Here is a 24,739-nt window from a genome sequence, read left to right as displayed (position 1 = left end):
TTGTGCCACATTCAAAGTTCACATCCTTTGCTCTGAGACAGTTATCAGTGTACCGTTATAAACTATCAGATGGACGCACCTGGAAAGCTTCTTATCTGTCACCTGCTTGGCCGTACCCCTGAGCAATTACATATCTGACAATATGCCAGTGGGTCGTCCTGCTAGAGTTAGACAGTGACCGGTATGGACAAGAGACTATGTAATGTACTTCTAAGGGTATGTTCACACGAGGGCGTCCGTTACGGCTGAAATTACGGGGATGTTTCAGCCTGAAAACATCCCCGTATTTTCAGCCGTAACGGCATGTGCAGGCGCTTGAACGCCGCGTCAATTACGGACGTAATTGGCGCTGCTATTCATTGGAGTCAATGAATAACGGCTCCAATTACTGCCAAAGAAGTGACAGGTCACTTCTTTGACGCGGGCGTCTATTTACGCGCCGTCATTTGACAGCGGCGCGTAAATTACGCCTCGTGTGAACAAACAAACGTCTGCCCATTGCTTTCAATGGGCAGATTTTTGTCAGCGCTATTGAGGCGCTATTTTCGGACGTAATTCGGGGCAAAAACGCCAGAATTACGTCCGTAAATAGGCCGTGTGAACATACCCTAATACTTGCTGTTCACTTATCCACCCTGCATACATTCTTTTATGTTAATATTGTATAATTGCTTTCTTCATATAATGATAATTAGCTAGAAGCCCAAGAAGTAATGTTCATTATACGAAAAGGGGAAACGTGGTGTTTTACCTGTCTAGGGCTGTAGATGGCAATGTACCAGGCAGTGATGTGCTTTATGGCCCTTTCATAGGCCTACATGCCCAGAGCCAAAGTTCACCTTTTGGAATACTACCATTCTTAGGCCTTTGTGAGCGTGTGCGTTTTGCAAAAGGCACTTAACAGCTCCGTGTGTCATCAGTGTATGATGCGCGGCTGCGTGATTTTCGCGCAGCCGCCATCAATATGACACTCCGTTTGGATATTTGTAAACAGAAAAGCACGTGGTGCTTTTCTGTTTACATTCAGAGTTTGACAGCTGTTGCGCAAATCACGCAGTTCGCACGGAAGTGCTTCCGTGCGGCATGTGTGGTTTTCACGCACCCATTGACTTCAATGGGTGCGTGATGCGCGAAAAAACGGTGAAATATAGAACATGTCGTGAGTTTTACGCAGCGGACTCACGCTGCGCAAAACTCACGGACTGTCTGCACTGCCCCATAGACTTGTATAGGTCCGTGCGACCCGCGTGAAAAGCACGCGCGTCGCACGGACGTGTATCAGGCTCGTGTAAACGAGGCCTAAGGGTGTATTCACACACAGCAGATTTTGTAGCATACATTTCTGTGACCGTCCCATTCATCTGAATGGAACTTGTAGAAATCCATGTATTTGCTGCCAAAACAACACCTATGCCTCCCAACTGTTCCGGATCAAACAGTACAGTCCCTGATTCTGGTCTATGTCCTGCTGTCCCGAGATGCTGGTGGGATGTTCCGGTTTGAATACGATGGGGAGCAGGGAGCCGTTGGTTCCTAGCTCCACCTTCCACTATGCAATGAATTCTGTGAGTGACTTGAAGTAGACGGGTGCGATGCAGTAATGCTATCACGCCTGCCTGCGCCAAGCCATATATACCAGAGGAGACCTGCAAAAGGGATCTCCTCCATTTGTGTGAATGGAGCTAGGTGAGTATTTATTTTGTTGTTTTTAGGAGGCACTATAAGGAAGATATATATATATCTCTCTCTCTATCTCATATTATACGGTGTGGGATGCACTATGGGGGCATGATATTGTGTGAGGGTACTATGGGGGCATAATACTGTGGAGGGCCCTATGGGGTCAGGCTATTGTGTGGGAGTCACTATGAAGCCATTATACTTGGTGGGGAGTACTGTTGGAGCATTATATTGTATAGGGGCCCCATGGGAGAATGATATTGTATGGAGGCATGACACTGTGTATGTGGGCACTACTGGAGCATAATACTGTGTGGGGGCAGTACTGGGGCATGATGCTGTGTGGGGGAACTACTGGAGTAGTGATGTCAAATAGGTGTGCATTGTATAAAGTATGACATCTCAATGAGCACAAACAAAATATATATTAGTTTAAAATGTATCTTCCTCTCTCAGCTTTCGATGTATATGTACATGGATGATAATAATCCAAGTACAGAACTTTTTTAGTAAAGGCGCAAAAGTCAATAGGGTCGGGTAGAACAGACTAAAATTGGTGGCCGGGGGTAATTATTTTGTTTTCGGGGTAATGTTCAGTGTGAAAGGAACATATGCCTAAGAACATTGGCGTCCATGCAAAAAGCGTTAGTCTCACACACAATGTTTAAAATTAAACTGTGTGGTTTTGGAGAGGTGTGCACGTTTTGAGGGGAGGGGAGCTTTTTATTCAAATTTTTAATTGTTTTCCCTCATATTTTTTTTTTACATTTTACTGTATTTCACTAATTTTTTTTTTAATAAGTGGGCAGAGGTTAATAGGGATCATCTAAGTGTTCCCTTCTGTCCCTATATACAGGTCTGTACCCGTGTATAGTGATTCATATAGCCAGACATGCAGAGAAGATGCAGATCGCAGCTTCTTTGCATGCCTCCAACCCAATCCTGTGCAGGGAATCCCAGTGATGTCATTACTAATCCAGCTTCTGCATTCCTTGTTACAGTACAGGATCGGGCTGTCACACTGACAGCCCGATCCTGCTCATGGCACTATGTGCAGGAGCGTAAAGTCAGCACATAAATTAACGGACTTCTGACACAGGGACTAGTCCATTCATTAATTTATGTGGTGTAGGAGGGAAGGGATTAAAGGGGCAAGGATGGAGCTGTGTTTTTTGGCCTAAGAAATATGCAACACACAGTCACTTTATATCAGGGATCCTTAATTAAAAAAAAAAGTACTACAGCTAATGTCTGAAGCGTTATTTTATGCCATATTTGTGGGTGTGGTCATGAAAATAAAGGATGTGGTTGCACAAATATGGCTCTGGTAAGGTATTGCATCATTTGTAGGCTACACATTGATGCAAAATGAAACCGTTAGGGTATGTGCACACGATAACGACCATTACGTCTGAAATTACGGAGCTGTTTTCAGGAGAAAACAGCTCCTGCATTTCAGACGTAATTGCTCGTACTCGCGTTTTGCGAGGCATCAATTACGGGCGTAATTTGGAGCTGTTCTTCATTGGATTCAATGAAAAACGGCTCAAATTACGCCCCAAGAAGTGTCTACTTCTTTGCCGAGGCAGTCATTTTACGCGTCGTCTTTTGACAGCGACGCGTAAAATTAAAGGTCGTCGGCACAGTACATCGGCAAACCCATTCAAATGAATGGGCAGATGTTTGCCGACGTATTGGAGCCGTATTTTCAGACGTAAATCGAGGCATAAAACGCCTCGTTTACGCCTGAAAATAGGTCGTGTGAACGCAGCATTACAGAAATCTAGGCTCTCGCTGCAAGCAGGGTCTCTCCTCTATTAAAGGGGTTTTCTGGTTCCTTAAACTTGATGGCCTATCCTTCGGCTAGGTCATCAATATTGGATCGGTGAAGGTCCGACTCTCAGCACCCCCACCAATCAGTTGCTTGAAGGATAGCATACGCCATGAAGGGTGAGGAGAAGAGTGGATTGGCTCATGGGCTGAGCCCGCTCCATATGCTGTGGGTGGCAGCTGTTTATTACAACTGACACCCTTGTCTAATGGTTGGGATTGGAGATAACTCCGTTACCAGCCGTTTAACCACTTAAATTCCACAGTCAATAGTGACAGAGGCAAATAAAGCCCCCTCTGTCATTCCAACCCCCCCTTGCGAGGCAATCGCGGGATTCCGATGGTTGTCATGGCAGCCTGGGGGCCTAAAGAAGAAGGTCCCCAGGTATGCCATATTTCTTCTGCTAGGGATTGATAGGAGACCGTTAAAAATACCATAAACTGCAATACGTAATTATTGCAGTGTATGATATCAGCAATCTGACGATCGCAAGTTCAAGTTCCCTAGTGGGACTATAATTTCTTTTTTTTTCAAAATGTTTAAAGTTTTTAACACTATACAAGTTTTTAAATAATGTAAAAAAAATAAAGGTAAACAAAATTGGCATCACCACATCTGTAAAAGTCCAACATATCAGAATATACAGTTATTTATTCCCACGCCTTGAACGGCGAGAGGGTATGCTCACACAGAGCGTCTTGAATTTTGAGGCAGATTTTGATCTTCCTGCACGCCGTTCGCCACTTCTTTTGCGAAGTTTTTCGCCCGCGGCCATTGAGTGCCACGGGTAAAAACGCTGCAAAAAACGCTTTCTCTGCCTTCCATTGATGTCAGTGGGAGGTCAGAGACGTAAACGACCGAAGATAGGGCATGTCGCTTCTTTTTCCCGCGAGACGGTTTTACCGCTCACAGGAAAAAACGACTCCGCCTCCCATTGAAAAACTCTGTGTGAACAGGGCCTAAAAAGCAACAGAATTACTGTTTTCTTGGTCACCTATTGTCTCCTACAAAATGAAATAAAAAATTATCAATAAATCATGTTTCCCCCAATATGGTATCAATAAAAACTTCAGATCAGCCGCGAAAAATACGCTCAATCGAGGGACAAATAAAAAAGTTATGCCTCTCAGAATATGGCGACACCGAACAGTTTTTCGTTTTTAAAGAATTATTTTTATTTTGTAAAACTAGAAAAACATTAAAAAAACTATAGACATTTGGTATCTCTGTAATAGCATTGACCTGTAGAACAAAGTTGACGTGACTTTTAGTGCTTGGTGAACGCCGTAAAAACGAAACCTAAAAAAACTATTTAGGAATTGCTAAATCTTTTACATTCCACACCAAAAAATATTTTTAAAAGTTTCCTGATACATTAAATGGTGGCAAACTCTAGGAACAGAAGGAGTCATGCACTATTGTAATAAAGTTTGCCAATGGCATAGAAAAATAAGTTTTATTGGACAATACAAAATACATAGAGTTAAAAAAGACTACAAATCTGAAGACTGTACACCTCCCAAGTGGTGAAGATGAACCTAAAGGAACCACTCCTTATGTTGGCAGTTACAGGAAGAAAAGGCTTATCTGACAGATAATGAAATACCAGCTAGGACTAGGGCAGAAAATACAGTGAAGTAGCACTAGGCATAAGAGCCAGGGTATGTAAATTTAAGTAAATTACATCGTACATGCAGCCAGAGTCACAGAGCTATTGAAGGTAAACATTGTGAGTGGATTTCAATCGGAGCAAAAGACGCTCACAGAGAATCCCCACAGAGCAGACAGATCTTCACAGAGTTTTATCGCCAGAGGAAAGGAGCAAGTAAAAAATGTAAAGCACAGCATAAAGTGTTACTGACCCATGTGGTTCCTGCAATTCAGTATCTTCCCGAGTACGGAGAGACCCCGACACGCGTTTCGCGTAGATGACAGATCCCCCAGGACGTCCTATAGTCTCAGGGATTGGGGGACTCTGTGACCCGGTCTGTAGATTTATTGACCATTACCTCAAACCCCTGGTGGAATGTTTACCATCCCATGTCAGGGATACAACAGATGTTTTGAGAAGGATAGATGGTGTTGTCCTTGATGCGGATACATTTCTGGTTACAGCTGACATTGAATCGCTGTACACCAGCATTCGACATGTTGATGGGATTGATGCTGTGCGCCTTTTTCTGGGGATGAGCAATTGGGACGGCACTACCTGTGAACTGGTTGTGGAACTACTGGAATACGTCTTGACGCATAACTTTTTTGTTTTCAAGGACGTATTTTATTTACAGAAGCGAGGCACTGCCATGGGTGCGGCGTGCGCGCCGTCATATGCAAACCTGTTTCTCGGTCTTTGGGAGAGGCAGGTTTTCCTTGGTGACGGTGCGCACGCCGCTGACCATGTGCAGTGCTGGATGCGCTATATAGATGATGTCCTCTTCTTTTGGCATGGGACGGAGACTGAGCTCATACAATTCATGCTGGGTCTTAATGCCAATGATTTGAATATTAAATTAACCTATGTTTTTGATAAACATCGGGTGGAATTTTTGGACATCAGCATTGAGGTGGATAGCACGGGATGTCTTCAGACTGATGTGTTCCGAAAAAAGACATCCGTTAATTCCTTGTTACATGCCACCTCTGCCCACAGCCAGTCCACGATTGGGGCCGTCCCTATTGGCCAATTCCTGAGAATGAGGCGTATCTGCTCTTCAGACGGTAACTTTGAGAGGCAATCAAGAGATTTAGAAAAGAGGTTCCGTGACAGGGGATATAGCCATAGAAGTATTAAGAAGGGCTACAGAAGGGCAAAGACTACAGATCGTAACTCCATTCTGCACCCACCAAATAAGAATACCATTAAAAAGAGTGAAGATAATAACATCCGGTATATTACCACATACAACAATCAGTGGCAAGCGATGAGATTGGCGCTGGAAAAACACTGGCCAATTTTGCATTCAGAACCCGCTTTAGCCGATAAATTATCTCCAAAACCACAAATGACGGCGCGTAGAAGTATGAATCTAAAAGACATGCTGGTGAAAAGCCACTACGTGCCAAAAGAACCTAATGTATTTGCATCGAGAAACCCTAGACAAGGCTGTTACCCATGCGGTGACTGTGTAGCGTGCACAAATATGGTCCGTACATCCATCTTTTCCTCTATGACTGACAATAGAGAGTTTAAGATCCATCACTATATATCTTGCAGCACAACGAATGTCATATATTATGCTACATGCGGCTGCTCAAAGGTATACATTGGTCTGACATCCAGACAACTACGGATCAGAATTAGAGAACATGTGCGCGACATAGTCGCTGCTAGGGATATTGAAGATCTCACACTGCTCAAAACAATCCCCAAACACTTTAAAACTTACCACGCAGGTGATCCAAAATCATTTAAAGTATGGGGTATAGACAGGGTGATATTTGGTATTAGAGGTGGGGACGTCAAGAAATTGTTAGCTCAGAGGGAGTGCAAGTGGATTATCACCCTTGGAACAATGGCCCCTGTTGGTCTGAATGAGACACTTAGCTTTGCGTCCTTCCTATAATTTTCCTACCATTTTTTAAATTTTGTGTTTTTATACTGTATGTCTATTAATTTATAATTTTTCTCCTTCTAGTCTTCTACTTTTTGCTGTGTCTGATCATATACATTTATACTGACCTGAGATCGATATTTTTGAAGCATCTGTCAAGAGGTTTGCGGGACTCCAATTTTCGCCATACGGATCTGCTTGAAGCCGTGTTAAACGTCTCTATATGTTGTGGGACAATTTATTATACTTTACAATTTTTTAATTTTTTTATTATTATTTTTTTATTCACTGTTATTATAATGATCACATTATGTATGTTTTATCCATATGTCATAGGATTGATATCCTGTGGTATTTTTTGGAGTAAACCTATATTGTCACTGATTTGTCAGTTATAATGTACCCCCCTCTTTGCGGTAGGGGCTTCTTTCACTGTCGATGATTCTCAGCATTGCATGCTGATAACGTAATATTATTATGTCACTTTATTATGGATTTATTTCCGTGCACTTTCAGCGTATTTATTTATATAAAATGATAAATGTTCATTGACTTGATTATATACTTTATTTGTTTATCATTGCATATATGGTGCCACCCGTCACTAATCTTTTACCTCCTTTGGTGTTTCTGATATATTACATCGTTTTCCTTAGTTGTGCCCCACTATAAATGTATACAACAGATACTATCTACGTTTCCGGAGTATTAAAATCTGTTTCAATTTGGAACTTACCCTGGGTGTCTCATTCTATGACTGTATATACCGGCCCTGCCTGTCAGACGCGTCACCGCTGGCTTTGGCTCTGTTTGCCGTTTGTGCTCCTCTGCGCGTGCGTGGTTTCCGGAGCCGCGCGTGCGCAGTGGGGACTCGGCTCTCAGGTGCGTGAGTCTCGCAGTGCCTTAGCCTGACAGGCACGGCCGGGGAGATCCCATTGGTCAAATTTTAACAGCTGATCGGATCATCCAGCATATTTAAAGTGGAAGGCTTTAGTTGAAGTTAGTATACCCCTTTTGAAAAAGCCATCTACGCGAAACGCGCGTCGGGGTCTCTCCGTACTCGGGAAGATACTGAATTGCAGGAACCACATGGGTCAGTAACACTTTATGCTGTGTTTTACATTTTTTACTTGCTCCTTTCCTCTGGCGATAAAACTCTGTGAAGATCTGTCTGCTCTGTGGGGATTCTCTGTGAGCGTCTTTTGCTCCGATTGAAATCCACTCACAATGTTTACCTTCAATAGCTCTGTGACTCTGGCTGCATGTACGATGTAATTTACTTAAATTTACATACCCTGGCTCTTATGCCTAGTGCTACTTCACTGTATTTTCTGCCCTAGTCCTAGCTGGTATTTCATTATCTGTCAGATAAGCCTTTTCTTCCTGTAACTGCCAACTTAAGGAGTGGTTCCTTTAGGTTCATCTTCACCACTTGGGAGGTGTACAGTCTTCAGATTTGTAGTCTTTTTTAACTCTATGTATTTTGTATTGTCCAATAAAACTTATTTTTCTTTGCCATTGGCAAACTTTATTACAATAGTGCATGACTCCTTCTGTTCCTAGTGTTTTTCATAATTATTTTGTAGTTTCTATTCTGACAAAGGGAGGTCTAAATCCGCACATGCTGGTGACCTAGCCCTTATAACCATTTTCCTGTTGAGACATATGTTTATAATTAAATGGTGGCATTAGCGAATACAACTCGTCCTGCAAAAAAAACAGAAAAATAAGGCCCTGTTCACACTGAGTTTTTTTTTAAGCGGAAACTGCACCGCCAAACTCTCTTTAAAAACCGAAAATGCCTCCCATTGATTTCAATGGGAGTTGGAGGAGTATTTTTACAGCAAAAAGTAAAAAAAACGCGTCGCGGTAAAAAGAAGCGTCATGACCCATCTTGAGGCGGTTTCCGCCTCCAAAACCCCATTTCAATCAGTCAGAAAGAGGGAAAAAACGCCTCGACGAGTGTTTTGACGAGTTTTTGTCAAACCACTGTGCAAAACCCGTCTGGAGCAGTTTTTGCAGGAGGAATTTTCCTCCTGCAAAAAACTCAGTGTGAACACAGCCTAAAAAAGTTATAGCTCTTGGAAGTCGGTAAAGGTATGTGCACACGGTAGCAGGCTTTTACGTCTGAAAAGACAGACTGTTTTCAGGAGAAAACAGCTGCGTCGTTTCAGCCGTAAATGCTCCTCCTCGTAATATACGAGGCGTCCGTGACGCTCGTAAATCTTGAACTGCTCTTCATTGAGTTCAATGAAGAACGGCTCAAATTACGTCTGAAAGAAGTGTCCTGCACTTCTTTTGACGAGGCTGTATTTTTACGCGTCGTCGTTTGACAGCTGTGACAGGTTGTCTGCACAGTACGTCGGCAAACCTATTCAAATGAATGGGCAGATGTTTGCCGACGTATTGTAGCCTTATTTTCAGACGTAAAACGAGGCCTAATACGCCTCGTTTAAGTCTGAAAATAGGTCGTGTGAACCCAGCCTTAGGGTATGTTCACACGACAGCGTCCGTAACGGCTGAAATTATGGGGATGTTTTTAGGAGAAAACATCCCCGTAATTTCAGCCGTAACGGCATGTGCAGGTGCTTGAACGCCGCGTCCATTACGGACGTAATTGGCGCTGATTTCATTGGCGTCAATGAATAACGGCTCCAATTACGCCCCAAGAAGTGACATGTCACTTCTTTGACGCGGGCGTCTATTTACGCGCTGTCATTTGACAGCGGCGCGTAAATATACGCCTCGTGTGAACAGACAAACGTCAGCCCATTGCTTTCAATGGGCAGATGTTTGTCAACGCTTTCAAGCCGCATTTTTCGGACGTAATTCGGGGCAAAAACGCCCGAATTACGTCCGTAATTAGTGTGTGTGAACATACCCTTAGGGAAAAACGAAAATCTGCTCGGTGTACAGACAGAATGCTCTAAAATGGTATTTTAAATATTTTTTTCTAAATTAAATTCAACTGATAAAATTGAATGTAATGTTTTTCGTTATTTTAATGGGTAACACGACTTCTAGGCATTCATTCTCTGCATGGAGGAAAACTGACGTACTTCGGTGCCGTTTGCCTTGCTATATATATATATTGAGAGGACAGGACTCTACCCCTTGCACACGCCGGAGATGCTGCAGCCAATGCCCTCCTGCAATGCCTAATCTCATGACTGGCACCGCAGCCTCCCGCTTCTTATTGGTTGTGGAGCCGGTTCCTGAGACATCAGTGTGTCCGTCTGAGGAATGTGCCCCCCCCCTTGTTAGGAGCTGGGAATGTGTGCGCTGTGCTGCAGCCCTGGTCCCTCCCAAACCCAAGCATGATTCATTTCCCTGTATCCCCCGGCCCCGGCCCCGGTGTCATCTTACACTCCTTATATAGCCTGGGAGCCGGGAGAGCTGGCAGGACTCGGAGCCTGTCCTTCTTCCGCCTGCTGCCTTGGGTGAGACTGTGGGGGAGACGCTGAGGTGCATGGAGCTCCCATAGGCGCAGCGGCTGCTAGTGGGTGACCCTGTGCCCTCTATAGGGAGACTGCGGGAACTATCATTATTATAATTTTTTTCTATGGCGTAATTAATGCCCGGAATGGGGGTGTGACTATAGGGGGTTCCACATACCTATACACCTATATTATAAATAGAATTCCTGTCGGGGTTAACCCCTCCAGAGCTGAGGACCCAACCTCCTGAAGGTTATAGCTTTAGGGATAGTTTCCACTTCCACATTCACATGATTGTATTGTCTCTTCTGCAGATTGATGACATGGAGGATTACAAAGTGACTTTGGATGGACCGGCCCCATGGGGCTTCCGCCTGCAGGGAGGCAAGGACTTTAACATGCCACTTTCCATCTCCAGGGTGAGTGACTTCCTGCTATTATGTTGCTTCATTGTTGGCAAACTGTAAAAGATTGCATCGGTTGCTGTGCTTGTGAAAATATATAAATAAAATAACCAGTGACCTGCTGGGGGAGGGGGACTCAAATGTCACCTTGAAAAAAACAAAAAACTACATGTATACATTCATATTTGTATAGATAGGTGCTGTATATCTGTGTCTTAGAGACGGCACGCTGGCATATACTTCATACCATCACTGTGCGTTGTTTTCCTGTGTGTCATAGACTTCTATGGCAAACACAATGTTAAAAGCTGTAAAAGTTCTAATAGGAATGTTGCTAGAAAAATAGTCTGTGTGTATCCGGTTTCATGACAGGAATTCCTTGAAGTAAAGGCTCCTATTTCCATGACACATCAGAATGGCTGGCGTATAGAAAAAAAGATAGGTTACAGGTTCATTTCTATACATGATGCTTCTTAATATAAGACATGGGGGTGGGGGGGGGTTCACGTTTAGAAAAAAAAATGTCTAGACGTCATTTTATATTCGACAAAATGAAGTTCATTTGTCTCAGATGTGTAATATATATGTAAAGTGTCTCACAATATGTGAGGAATATGTCACTCAAGAGACCACCTGGGACAGCAATGGCAGGTTGGGGGAGGTTGCAGTCATGCCAAGGCCATGGCGCCTGAGGAGGCCCAAAGGCCCCTCTGCCACGTTAGAGGACAGTAGTACTATAAATAGTAAGAGTTGGTTGGGGGCCCCTGGTAAAGATTGGTACTGCCTGGGAGCCGAAATTGCTATTACAAATTTCCGATACTTTGGAGTACATGAAAATAAAAGAGGTTATATTCCTATGATTGACATGTTTCTGATGTTTGTTTTTTTTTGTGAGCACATTATATGCAAATGTTGCTAGTATAGATAAAAAGATGTTCAAAAACTGATGGCAACATAAAGTAGACGTATGGTAAACGTTTATTAATAACTATTTTGTGTGGTATCTGTCTTACAAGCAGTGAAAATCTAATTTTGAGTAATGCAAATTTTCAAAAACATTTGATGTTTTTCCACAAATAATGAATGTATATATCAACCAAAATTTACCAGTAACATAAAGTACAATGTGTCACAAGTAATTAATCTTAGATTCGCTTGAATAAGTAAAAGCACTCTAAAGTTATTACCACAAAGTGAGACATGTCAGATTTGAAAAATGAGGCTCTGTCAGGAAGGTGAAAAATGGCTGCGACGACAAGCGGTTTAGACTGCATTACATTTGTCAACATGGCATATTGCATACGTGTACCCCTATATGATTTTTATTTTAATACCATTCAAGTCAAGAATTGATATGTAATAAAATGCATTAAGTTCTAAGAAGGAAAGTCACCAGGGTGCTGGTACTGAAAGGGTGAATAACTGACACAGGAGTGACTGATATGCCAAACATATGTGACTGTGGGCAGCTGGGTGGGTGTCACTGGCTGCTATAGAATGATGGGTGGAGGGCTTGTGTAATGTTCACAGGTCACTCCAGGTTTTTTTTTAGTTGGGGTTGGAGAAACCTGATGGGGGGGCTGAGAAGCTGAGTGTCTGACATTCACTTCACACCCTCCTCCCTGGGTGGGGCAGCTTTTGTTCCTAACTGTTGATTTTGCTTCTGTGCCACGTTCAGACAATCATCTCCCTTCACGCTAAGCATTTTTTTTTTGCCCTAATGTTTGTGTGAGGGGAGGTCCTGCCCAGACAAGAGCAGTGTGCTTGGGGTTGTTTCGGGGGTAGGCGTGAGAAGTGGTGTCAGAAACCTCTTCTAATCTTGTTTAGAATATGTGCCCATGTTGTCCTACCTTGGTATGGATGGATTACGTCACTTTTTATCTTTTACAATGCCCATATAGCTTAAATCGTTCCTTGGCCTACCCATGTCCAGACAGCTAAAGCGTTATTTATGATTCCACCTCATTTTGACCTTAGCTTTGTTATTACAGAAATAAAAGCTTATATCAATATTTGCTGTCAAAAAGACATAATATATGACATGTGTTATAGGAAATGTAGCAATTCTAAGGGGGTTGGCCTCATGCACACGGCCGTGCCCGTAATCACCGCTATGTATGGGAGCACGGCACGTAAAAAAACGAAAAGTAGGACATGCTCCATAATTCACGGCACAATTCTATGGCTTGGAAACCCTTCCGTAGCGATACGGAAAGGTGTTTACAGCCAATAGAACCGGACGGGTCCGTAATTACGGTAATTTACGGTCGTGTGCATGGGGCCGTTCTCTGGGACTTTTATATTGATGGCCTATCCTTCATCATTGGGAGTTTTGGGCGGCTGCCCGAGGCTCCCGGGGGGCCCATGGCTGCCCCAAGTACAATGCATTTTTGCCGCGAATCACGGCAAAAACTGTGATAAAACGGCATTGTTTATGTCCTGTAAATGACCTGCAGTTGTTACTGATTATAGACCTGCTGGTCAACATGACCGCAGGTCCTACAACAGCAGCAAGAGAGAAGACCGTGAGGTGAACTGCTAGGTAAGTATAGGGATTTGTTTAAGGGGTCTGGGGTCTGTATTTAGGCGTCTGTATTAGCTTAAGGGGTCTGGGGTCTGTATTTAGGGGTCTGGTCTGGGGTCTGTTAGTTTAAGGGGTCTGTATTTAGGGGGTCTGGGGTTCTGTATTAGTTTAAGGGGTCTGGGGTCTGTATTTAGGGGCACACACAACCTGTACATATAAGGAACTAGAGGACTGTCTCAAGATGCAAAAATGCAACATATATCAAGAAGTAATAATGAGAGAAATTCATGTATTATGATCTTTTGTTCTAGTATTGACCTTTTGGTTGTAGGTTTATCTGTATTTAGGGGGTCTGGGGTCTGTATTTAGGAGGTCTGGGTCTGTATTTGTTTAGGGTGCTTGTCCTGGGGTTTGTATTTGCTAAGGGGGGTCTGGTCTGGGGACATCAGTAGTTTAGAAGGTCTGTATGCATTATAATTTATTAGTCTGAGTAAAATGGATTGTCCAGGCACATCGATAGGTCAACCCCTTTAATTTATGGTCCTGGGCCTTGGTGTCTGAATTTTTGTGTTTCTATAGAGGCTGGAAATGGCTGCAGTAGCGAGGAGCAAAGATGTCTCATCAGGAGAAGTCGTCATACCGGTCTGTGTCAGATGGAGAAGAAAAGAGAACGACTCCCATCAGAGAAGACGTCACTTGTGAGTGACTAGATCTATAGAGGATCTGTCCCCTCTCCTGACATGTCTGCTGTAGGAAACTCTTGTATTTCACATAAAGTCTGTGTACCCAAGACTAATAGACAAATGCATTTTACCATTCCCATTGTCAGGAGGAGGGGTCCCTACACAGTGTTATACTGTCAGCAATGGTTGGAGGCTGTCAGTATGTAGGAACATAGCCTTTTGATAAGAGGAATCGTAACACCCATTTTTCAATACTTGCACAAAAAGGTGGTGTTCACTATGAACGTGGCAGTGGGGAAGGGTGGCCCAAGTTTGTGGAACAGTTCAGGGCCTGTGGTCTACTTAATCGGCCACTGTAGGTCATTAATATCAGATCGGTTGGGGTCTGTCTCCCGGCATCCCCACCTATCAGTTAACTGAAGGGGCCATCATAATTTACCAGGCACATCCCCATGCAGAGTTTTCCGCAGCAAATTCGGCCTGTGTGCCTCAGGGTGCAGCGACATACAGCAGTTTTACGCCTCAAATTACACCTGAAAAGACAGCTCCAATACGTCAGCAAACATCTGCCCATTGCTTGCAATGGGTCTTACGATGTTCTGTGTAGACGAGCTGTTGTTTTACGCGTCGCTGTCAAAAGACGGCGTGTAAAATTACGGCCGCGTCAAAGAAGTGCTGGACACTTCTTGAGACGTAATTGGAGCCGTTTTTCATTGACTTTTACGTCCGTAAAAGATGCCGCGAAATCCGCGAGTACATGCAATTACGTCTGAAATTCAGGAGCTGTTTTCTCCTGAAAACTGCTCCGCAATTTAAGACTTATTTGCCGTTGCCGTGTGAACATACCCTAAGGCTACATGCACACGTTGCGTAATGTGATGCAGAAAATCTGCACAAAAAAAACATCGGTGTGCGCATGTAATTTTTTAGTGTTTTTAGGTGCGGTATTTACATTTTCGATGCAGAAATAGGTGCAGTTTTATGCTGCGTATTTTGGTGCGTTTTTCTTTAAAACTAGTCTGATACAATTCGCAAGTGGAAACGCAGGATAAATTGACACATCCACTCTGCTGCTGGTGTAATGAAATCCATTGTGGAAAATCTGCAGTGTTTACGCTACATGTGGACATACACTTTAACTGCATATATCGTACAATTGTATTGTATTGATCTGCTTTTTAGCTCCCTCATAAATTAGTCTCCCAATCAGTGGTTCCTTTTTCTATTGTTTCTACTCATTTACGAAGTCATCTTTGCACTCTGATCACTTACAATTAAAGGGATTGGTTCATGTAGACAACCCCTCTTTGAATCAAAGTTGACCCTGCGATCAGCTGATCGCCACTGGTACTGCTTCAGAATCCCCATATACCGTATTTTTCGGGCTATAAGACACAGTTTTTAGCAAGAATAAATCTTGCTAAAAAGTCCCTGCGTCTTATAGTCTGCAGTCAAGGGACCCGGCATCGCCGGGCCCCATGACCGCTTCATTACTTAACCCCTTCCCGACCCATGACGTGCCGACACATCATGGAGCAGGGGGAGGGGGGTGATGTATGGAGCGGGCTCACACCGCTCTATCGATAGGGCGGTGTGCGTGCTTGCTTTTTGCGGGGCGAGCTGTCATTTTTATTGGTATCAATTTTGGATTTATAGGACTTTGTTTACCTTGTACTCCTTTTTTTTGGGAAGCATGGTGACCATAAAAAAAGCAGTGCTTGCATTGTGAATTAATTTTTTCCTACGGTGTTTACCCAGTGTGTTAAATAATGGGATATTTTACTAGTTCAGGCTTTCTGGAATTCTGCAATACCAATTATGTTTACTTTTTTTGCGTACATAATATTTTGTGGGAATTAGGAAAAGTTTTTTTTTGTTTTTTTTTAACTTCGAGTTATTAAAGTTTTTGTATATTTTTAAAAATGTTCTAAAAATTTATTTTTTTACTCAAAAATATTGTAAAAATGTTGGCCTATGGCAAGACTTAATAGCAGGGCAGTGAGGGCAGACCTGAAGACCTTCAATAGGTCATAGCAACCGATCACCCCGTGATTTTGTCGCATGGGGAGGCGATTGGGGGACAGAAGGAGCCCCCTCTCCCTATCTGTCTATCTTCTCAGATGCTGTGGTTGCTGTTGACCATGGCATCTGAGGGATTAAATTGCTGGCATCGGAGTTATCTCCGATCTCGGCCATTGCAGGCGGGTGTCATCAACTGAGCCTGTGTCAACTTGTGGTAGCTCACATCTGACGTAAGGGTGTATTCACACAGTACGGTTTTGCCACACTTTTTGCTGTGCTAACTGCAAAGCTGTGTCAAATTCCATTAAAAACGCATGAGTTTTTTAAGGTGCGGTGCGTACACCCTAAGGCTACATGCACATGACCGTTTGTATTTTGTGGCCTGTATACAACGGATCTGTTGTCCGTATTGCATCCATGTGTCATCCATAGTCACAGATCCACAAAAAAAATAAAGGCAGGAAATTATGTCAATAGCTTATCCCAACCTTCCTGATAAGGTCACATGATTCCCGTCGCCTAGCAACTAATCCGAGGAACACGGACATCCGTGTGCCGACCGAGCCGCAATCGTGGACAGCAATAGGACGTACTCTGAGTTTTGTGACCTGGTCCCATGGCCTCCACACGGTGCCGTGAAAAAACGGTAGCGTGCAGGGGGCCATAGAAATGAATGGGTCATTGTGCTATCCGTTAAAAAAAACAACAGATAGTACACTGACAAACAACGGTCGTGTGCTTGTAGCCTAAGGCCCCATGCACATGACCATGCCCGTAATCACGGTCTGTGATTACGGGCATGGCCAGGCGCGGACAGCCATCCGCATTTGCGGGCTGTGCTCCCATTATAAAGTATGGGAGCACAGTCCGTAAAATAAAGAAATAGGACCTGTCCTATTTTTTACTGAAGTTTTGTACGGCCCGGACACCTTCCTGTAAATATACGGGAAGGTGTCCGTCGCCCATAGAAATTAATGGGTCCGTAATTACGGTGTATAATTACGGATGAATTCTACGGTCGTGTGCACGGAGCCTAACTGTACGTTGATTGTTGCTTTGAGTTAAATTGAATGTAGAAATCCGTTAAGGCCCTTTTGCACCGGCCGATAAGCGGCCGGTTCAGCGAGCGCTGATCAATGAGACATTGTTGATCAGTGCTCGTTTGCTCTGGTAACACGGAGCTATGGGCGGGGACGAGCGGTCGCTACTCCGATCGCTCGTCCCCATACGTTATCATCATGTCGGCAGCGCGTCTCACTGTTTACACAGGGAGATGTGTTGCCGACAACGATAATATTTAACTTTTTTAAAACGACACGACCAGCAGATGATTGGGCGTTTGCTCGTTCATCTGCTGATCGCTGCCCTTATCGGCAACAAGCGTTCTATGAACGCTCGTCTGCCCGATAATCGTCCTGTATAAAACTCCCTTTACTTGGGAGTTCTTACAGCTGTGTTTATTTTTCCTCTTTTATAACTGTATATTCTGTTTATTGCTTCTGTGTATGGCCCAGGTCATAAAATCCCAGATCCTGAGCTTTTCACACCACCGTAGTCAACCTAGTCAAGCTCTGCAACTTCTTTCCTTTTCCTTTCTTTACAGAGATGCTTTGTGCCACCCACTATGGATGAAACTACCACACAGCCACATTTACTTGAATGGAGCTGTGTTGCAGCTCCATGCACAGCGATGTGCCATAACTTTCTTAATATCACTTAGATTAGGAGTGAACTAATAATAGAGTAGGTAAGCATTGGGGAAATCACTTCTTCCCCCATGAAGCGGCAGAAGTGATCAGGTGATCGGACTCTCACTGATCAAAACTTCTGACATGTCACTATGAAAATTCAAAGTTGTTTTGAAAGTATACGTAGACTATAACCATTGTGATATCAAACATTAAATTTGCTAGTATGCTTTGTGATTTCTTACCATTTAAATTTCTATGATTTTCCATCTGTGAATGAAACATCCTAGAGGCTGAAACCCATCTGGTCATAAGATTTAATAAAACAAACAAATAATAGTATTATTTTTTTGCCTCTGACAGGCCTAGAATGCTTTTGTCTGGATCCATCGGGCCAGTTCACACAGAGTTTTTTTTACAAAACCGTGCCGCAAAATGTGACAAACTGCTTAAAATGGCTCCCACTGATTTCAACCGGCTCGCGGGAAAAAGAAGGGACATGCCCTATCTTTAGGCATTTGCGCCTCTGACCTCCCATTGACATCAATGGGAGGCAGAGGAATCGTATTTCGTGGTGTTTTTTGCCCGCGCCGCTCAATGACCACAGGCGAAAAACGCGGCGTGCAGGCAGAGTAAAATCTTCCTCAAAATTCCACACGAAAGGCTAAGGCTATGTTCACACTGAGTTTTTTGCAGGAGGAATATCTGCCTCAAAATTCCATTTGGAAGTTTGAGGCAGATTTTCCTCTCCCTGCACGCCGATTTTCGCTGCGTTTTTCGCCCGTGACCGTTGAGCGCCGCGGGCATAAAACACCGCAAAATACGCTTTCTCTGCCTCCCATTGAAGTCAATGGGAGGTCAGAGGCGTAAACGCCAGAAGATAGGGCATGTCGCTTCTTTTTCCCGTGAGGCAGTTTTACTGCTCGCGGGAAAAAGACGCCAACGCCTCCCATTGAAATCAATGGGAGGCATTTTAGGGCCGTTTTTGACGAGTTTTGCGGCGCGGTTTCCGCGTCAAAAAACGTGTCAAAAAACTCTGTGTGAATTAAGCCTGGTTTCCCACACAGCAGTTTGAGGGCATTTTCTCACCTTTTGCTGCTGTTTTTTTGCCTAAAATGCCAGATGAAGTAAGAGCCTACATACATAGCGTTTTTAGTTTTTCGCATTTTGTAGCATTTTGCAGTCAGTTGGTTTTTTTAATCAAAATGCAGCACGCTCTAGGTATGTTTTTATACGTATATAATGTCCAAACCGATGGTTAAACGTGGCTGGTGCATGACTTTTTTTAGGTTGTACATTCTACGTATGTCATTTTTTTTCTTCGCTGGCATTTCTCTCCATAGGCTTGTATAATGAACTTCAAAAATAGCAGAAAAAAATGGCTGTACAAAATTACATTGAATAAAATATGACAAAAAAAAAAATCTTCAAACGCTTGTCTTTTTACATGCATTTTGAAACACAAAAGAAAAAGTGTGTGTGTGAAGAAGGTATTAAAGAGTCTCTGTCACCACATTCTAAGTGCCCTATCTCCTATATAAGGAGATCGGCGCTGTAATGTAGGTGACAGTAATGCTTTTTATTTAGAAAAACTATCTATTTTAAACCACTTTATGAGCGATTTTTAGCTTTATGCTAATGAGTTTCTTAATGCCCAAGTGGGTGTGTTTTTACTTTAGACCAAGTGGGCGTTGTACAGAGGAGTGTATGACGCTGACCAATCAGTGTCATACACTCCTCTCCATTCATTTACACTGCACTAGCGATATAGTTATATCGCTATGTGCAGCCACATACACACACTATAACATTACTGCAGTGTCCTGATAAAGAATAAACATCACTACCAGCCTGGACGTGATGTTTATTCGGAATCCTGACACTTCTGAAACTTTTCTGTGAGATTCCAGCAAGGCAAGCGCAATCTCGCGAGATTACGATGTAACCTGTCATTTCAAACGAGATTACGCTTGCCTTGCTGGAATCTCAGAGACGTTACAGACATGTCAGGATTCTGAATAAACATCACGTCCAGGCTGGTAGTGATGTTTATTCTTTATCAGGACACTGCAGTAATGTTATAGTGTGTGTATGTGGCTGCACATAGTGATATAACTATATCGCTAGTGAAGTGTAAATGAATGGAGAGAAGTGTATGACACTGATTGGTCAGCGTCATACACTCCACTGTACAACGCCCACTTGGTCTAAAGTAAAACACGCCCACTTTGGCATTAAGAAATTCATTAGCATAAAGCTAAAAATCGCTCATAAAGTGGTTTAAAATAGATCGTTTTTCTAAATAAAAAGCATTACTGTCACCTACATTATAGCGCCGATCTTCTTATATAGGAGATAGGGCACTTATAATGTGGTGACAGAGCCTCTTTAAAGGGGTTTTCTACTTTCTGACAACTGATGATCTATCCACTGGATAGATCATCAGTATATGATCGGTGCGTGTCTGACACTCGGACCCCGCACCGGTCCGCCACTCCAGCTGCCTCCGGGCGCAGGACGATGTTGCCGGAAGCAGATGGGCCCCGGTCAAAGAATAGCGGCCAAGCTGCAGTATTGCAGCTATGCTCATATTCAAGTGAATAGGGGCAGAGTTACAGTTCTGCTGAATGGCTGCTATGCATTGGTCGGAGCCATCTGCTTCCGGCTCCAACTACTGCATCCCGTTCCAAACATCCGGTGCACGGAGGCAGCTGGAGTGGCGAATCGGTGCGGGGTCCGGATGTCTGACACACACTGGTCATATACTGATGATCTATCTGGTGGATAGGTCGTCATTTTTCAGAAATTGGACAACCCCTTTAATGCCCTTTTGATATATAAATGTAGGTTCACCTTTAGCCTAGGTTCGCATAGCATATGTTCGGACTGAAAAATACAAGGCTAAATTCAAAATAAAACAGCCTCTGAATCCAGGTGTTTTTGGAGCTGATTTTTTAAAGTGTTTTGATTTTACAATAACAATCTAATGTAAGGCATATTGTCTTGGAAAATATGAGCAACATTTCCTGCTTCTCAGTTATTTAACTGTGATCTCTAGACCAGTGCGAAAAGCTCAGATGTAGATTCCTGAGGGATTAAATTTAGCCATCTTCTAAAAAAATTGAAGGCTTTGTATTATCCCTCGGGCGGTGACATTTTCATACTGAAAACTAGAACATCCATGTGATCAGAAGTATGCTTCGATAAATTAATAGTGCCTAAAGTACCATAATACAGGCCTATAGGGACTTTGTGTGCCGCCGTATGGGTCCATGCACATAACTTTCCTTTTCTCTGCTGAAAACAAATCAACTGTCTACATTTATTTTTCATGTCCTATTAATTTCAATAACCATGATATTTATTATTGTCAATCTGCCAACACCGATCGGAAACTTGCCACAGGCCCTTTGACGCTACTGGCTTGTTTGGAGCTGGGCTAAATCTTCTCACATATCTCAATAACAAATCAGAAGATGTATAGAAGTAAACCTTCAGTTCGATTCTTAGGGTATGTTCACACACACTATTTACGGACGTAATTCGGGCATTTTTGCCCCGAATTACGTCCGAAATAGCGGCTCAATAGCATCGGCAAACATCTGCCCATTCATTAGAATGGGTCTTACGATGTTCTGTGCAGACGGTCTTTTTTTTTTTTATGCCCCGCTGTCAATAGGCGGGGTGTAAAATAGACACCCGCGTCAAAGAAGTGCCTGTCACTTCTTCAGACGTAAATGGAGCTGTTTTCCATGGACTCCATGGAAAACCAGCTCCATTTAACGTCCGTAATGGACGCAGCAAAAAGCGCCTCAACATGCCATTACGGCTGAAATTACGGTGCTGTTTTCTCCTGAAAACAGCACCGTAATTTCAGCCTACGGACGCTGCCGTGTGAACATACCCTTATGGTTACGTAGGCCTGAAGGTTGTACTGCCGCATGAAAGGATAGCAGTACTTCAAATGATATATGAAGGTTGCAGGAATTCTGCTACACATTTTATTACACTTCTGGGCGTGGAAGCATACACCCACATCTCTACATCTCTGACTACAGGTCATTTCATCATGGTTATTATCATTAACTTCATACTGAGAAGATGCTGTATCTGGGCCCTATAACTTGTGATCTGGAGTACTAGGAGTATGGTTTCTATAGTGAGATCTGATGGAATGAACCACAACAGCAGAGGTCCCAATGAGATTTTTTGATGGTTCCCTCTCTGCCCTATGTATACTTCTGACTGCCATTGTGAAACGGTGAATGACTACACCTTAATGTGTTTGACAACACCTTACAGTTAACCCCTTGGAGAGACAGCCAGTTTTGGCCTTGTGGACACAGCCTATTTTTTCAAATCTGATGTGTCAGTTTATGAGGTAATAACTTGCTTTTGCTTATCCAAGCGATTCTGAGATTGTTTTCTCGTGACATATTGTACTTTATGTTAGTGAAAAAATTTGATCGATAAATTCAATATTTATTTGTGAAAAACACCAAAATTTGGGGAAAAATTAGCATTTTTCTAAATTTAAATGTATCTGCTTGTTAGGCCAGATTCACACGAACGTTGCGTTTTTGCGCGCGCAAACAACGCAGCGTTTTGCGAGCGCAAAAACCATTTGACAGCTGCGTGTGTCATGCGTGTCTGATGCGCGGCTGCGTGATTTTCGCGCAGCCGGCATCATAGAGATGAGGCTTGTCAACGCCCGTCACTGTCCAAGGTGCTGAAAGAGCTAGCTCTTTCAGCATCCTCGACAGTGAATGGCGAACACAACAGCGAAAAACCTGTAAAAAAAAAAGATAAAGTTCCTACTTACCGAGAACTTCCCGGCCGTTGCCTTGGTGACGCGTCCTTGGTGACGCGTCCTTGGTGACGCGCCTCTCTTGACATCGGGCCCCACCTCCCTGGATGACGCAGCAGTCCAAGTGACCGCTGCAGCCTGTGATTGGCTGCAGCCTGTGCTTGGCCTGTGATTGGCTGGAGCTGTCACTTGAACTGAAGTGTCATCCCGGGAGGTCGGACTGCAGGAAGGAGACAGGAGTAATCGGTAAGTTAGAACTTCGGTTTTTTTTACAGGTTAATGTATTTTGGGATCGCAAGTCACTGTCCATGGTGCTGAAACAGTTTAACTCTTTCAGCACCATGGACAGTGACTATCTCCTGACGTCGCGTACCGATAATTTTTTTGCCGGGATCGGCCAAAACGAGTTTGGCCGAACCCGGTGAAGTTCGGTACGCTTGTCCGGCTTCGCTCATCGCAAAGACACTCCGTTTGGATGTTCGGAAACAGAAAAGCACGTGGTGCTTTTCAGTTTTCATTCATCCTTTTCACTGCTGTTGCGCGAATCACGCTCGTCCCACGGAAGTGCTTCCGTGTGGTGCGCGTGATTTTCACGCACCCATTGACTTCAATGGGTGCGTGATGCGCGAAATACGCAGAGTTATTGAACCTGTCGCGCTTTTTGCGCAGCAGACAAACGCTGCGCAAAAAGCACGGACTGTCTGTACTGCCCCATAGACTTGTATTGGTCCATGCGTGCCGCGTGAAAACCACGCGGCCCGCACGGACCGAATACACGCTCGTGTGAATCCCCCCTAAGACCGATAGTAATACCACACAAAATAGTTACTAGTTAACATTTCTCATATGTCTACTTTATGTATGCATAATTTTTTGAATGTTCTTTTATTTTTCTAGGATGTTACAAGGCTTAGAACTTTAGCAGCAATTTCTCACATCTTCAAGAAAATTTAAAAAGGCTATTTTTCAGGGACCAGTTCAGTTCAGAATTGGCTTTGAGGGCCTTATAAATTAAAAAGTCCACATAAATCACCCCATTTAAAAAATAAAAAAAAGCACCCCTCAAAGTATTCCAAACAGCATTAAGAAAGAGTCTTAACCCTTTATGCGTTTCACAGGAATGAAAGCAAAGTGGAGGGGAAATTTACAAATTAAATTTTTTTGCCGAAACTTATTTTATAATAAATTTTTCCCTGTAACAGAAGGTTTTACCAGAGAAAAACAACTCAATATTTATTGATTAGATTCTGCAGTTTTTAGAAATATCACACATGTAGCCCTAGTGTGCTAATAGACTGAAACACAGGCCTCCGCAGCAAAGGAGCACCTAGTGAATTTTCAGGCCCCCTTTCTATTAGAAATATTTTAGGCACCATGTCCGGTTTGAAAAGGTCTTGTGGTGCCAAAACATAGGGAAAACCCTCAAAAAGACACCATTTTGGAAACTACATCCCCAAGAAATTAATCTAGGGGTATAGTGAACATTTTGATCCCACAGTTTATTTGCTAAATTTCTTTGAATTAAGCCATAAAAATGAAAATGAAAATTCAAATAAAACATGCAATGTTTTCATTTTTACAAGGAATAAAGGAGAAAAGCACCCCAAAATTCGTAAAGCAATTTCTCCCGATTATGGAAATATCCCATATGTGGTCATAAACTTATGTTTGGACACATGGCAGCCATCAGAAGGGAAGGAGTGCCATTTGACTTTTGGAGCTCAAATTTTGCTATAATGGTTTTCGGTGCCATTTTGCATTTGCAAAACCCCTGAGGGACAAAAACTGTGGAAACCCCCCAAAGCATACCCCATTTTGGAAACTATACCCCTCATGGAATTTATCTAGGGGTATAGTGAGCATTTTGACCCCACAGGTTTTTTTTCAAAATTAATTGAAAATAGGCTGTGAAAATGAAAATCAAAATTTTTTCCCAAAAAAAATAGTTTTAGCTTCTATTTATTTATTTTTTTTTCATTTTCACAAGGGCTGAAGGAGAAAAAGCACCCCAATATTTGTAAAGCAATTTTTCCTGAGCACGGAAATAGCCTATATGTGGACATAAATTTCTGTTCGTACCCACGGCATGGCTTAGAAGGGAAGGAGCATTAT

General features: G+C 43.1%; 1 protein-coding gene across 5 annotated transcripts in view; it reads left to right on the top strand.

Annotated features, from left to right (window-relative positions):
* Positions 1-10,207: 10,207 nt before the first annotated feature.
* The window catches only part of PDLIM7 (PDZ and LIM domain 7), a 122,877-nt gene continuing 108,345 nt past the window's right edge, over positions 10,208-24,739 (top strand). Inside the window, exons 1-2 of one of the 5 annotated variants that reach the window (XM_075856496.1) lie at positions 10,208-10,502; positions 10,814-10,918. In XM_075856496.1, coding sequence (XP_075712611.1) covers positions 10,380-10,502; positions 10,814-10,918 — 228 coding nt within the window. In that variant the 5' untranslated portion in view covers positions 10,208-10,379. Of the gene's footprint in view, positions 10,562-10,813; positions 10,919-24,739 lie in introns of all 5 variants that reach the window. The other 4 variants (XM_075856491.1, XM_075856494.1, XM_075856493.1 and 1 more) reach the window with 4 other exon arrangements.

The sequence above is a fragment of the Rhinoderma darwinii genome, chromosome 3 (assembly GCF_050947455.1).
Source record: "Rhinoderma darwinii isolate aRhiDar2 chromosome 3, aRhiDar2.hap1, whole genome shotgun sequence".
In the NCBI taxonomy this organism is placed as follows: Eukaryota; Metazoa; Chordata; class Amphibia; order Anura; family Rhinodermatidae; genus Rhinoderma; species Rhinoderma darwinii.
The sequence above is the reverse complement of the archived record's forward strand: the minus strand, read 5'-3'. Positions and strand labels throughout refer to the sequence as shown.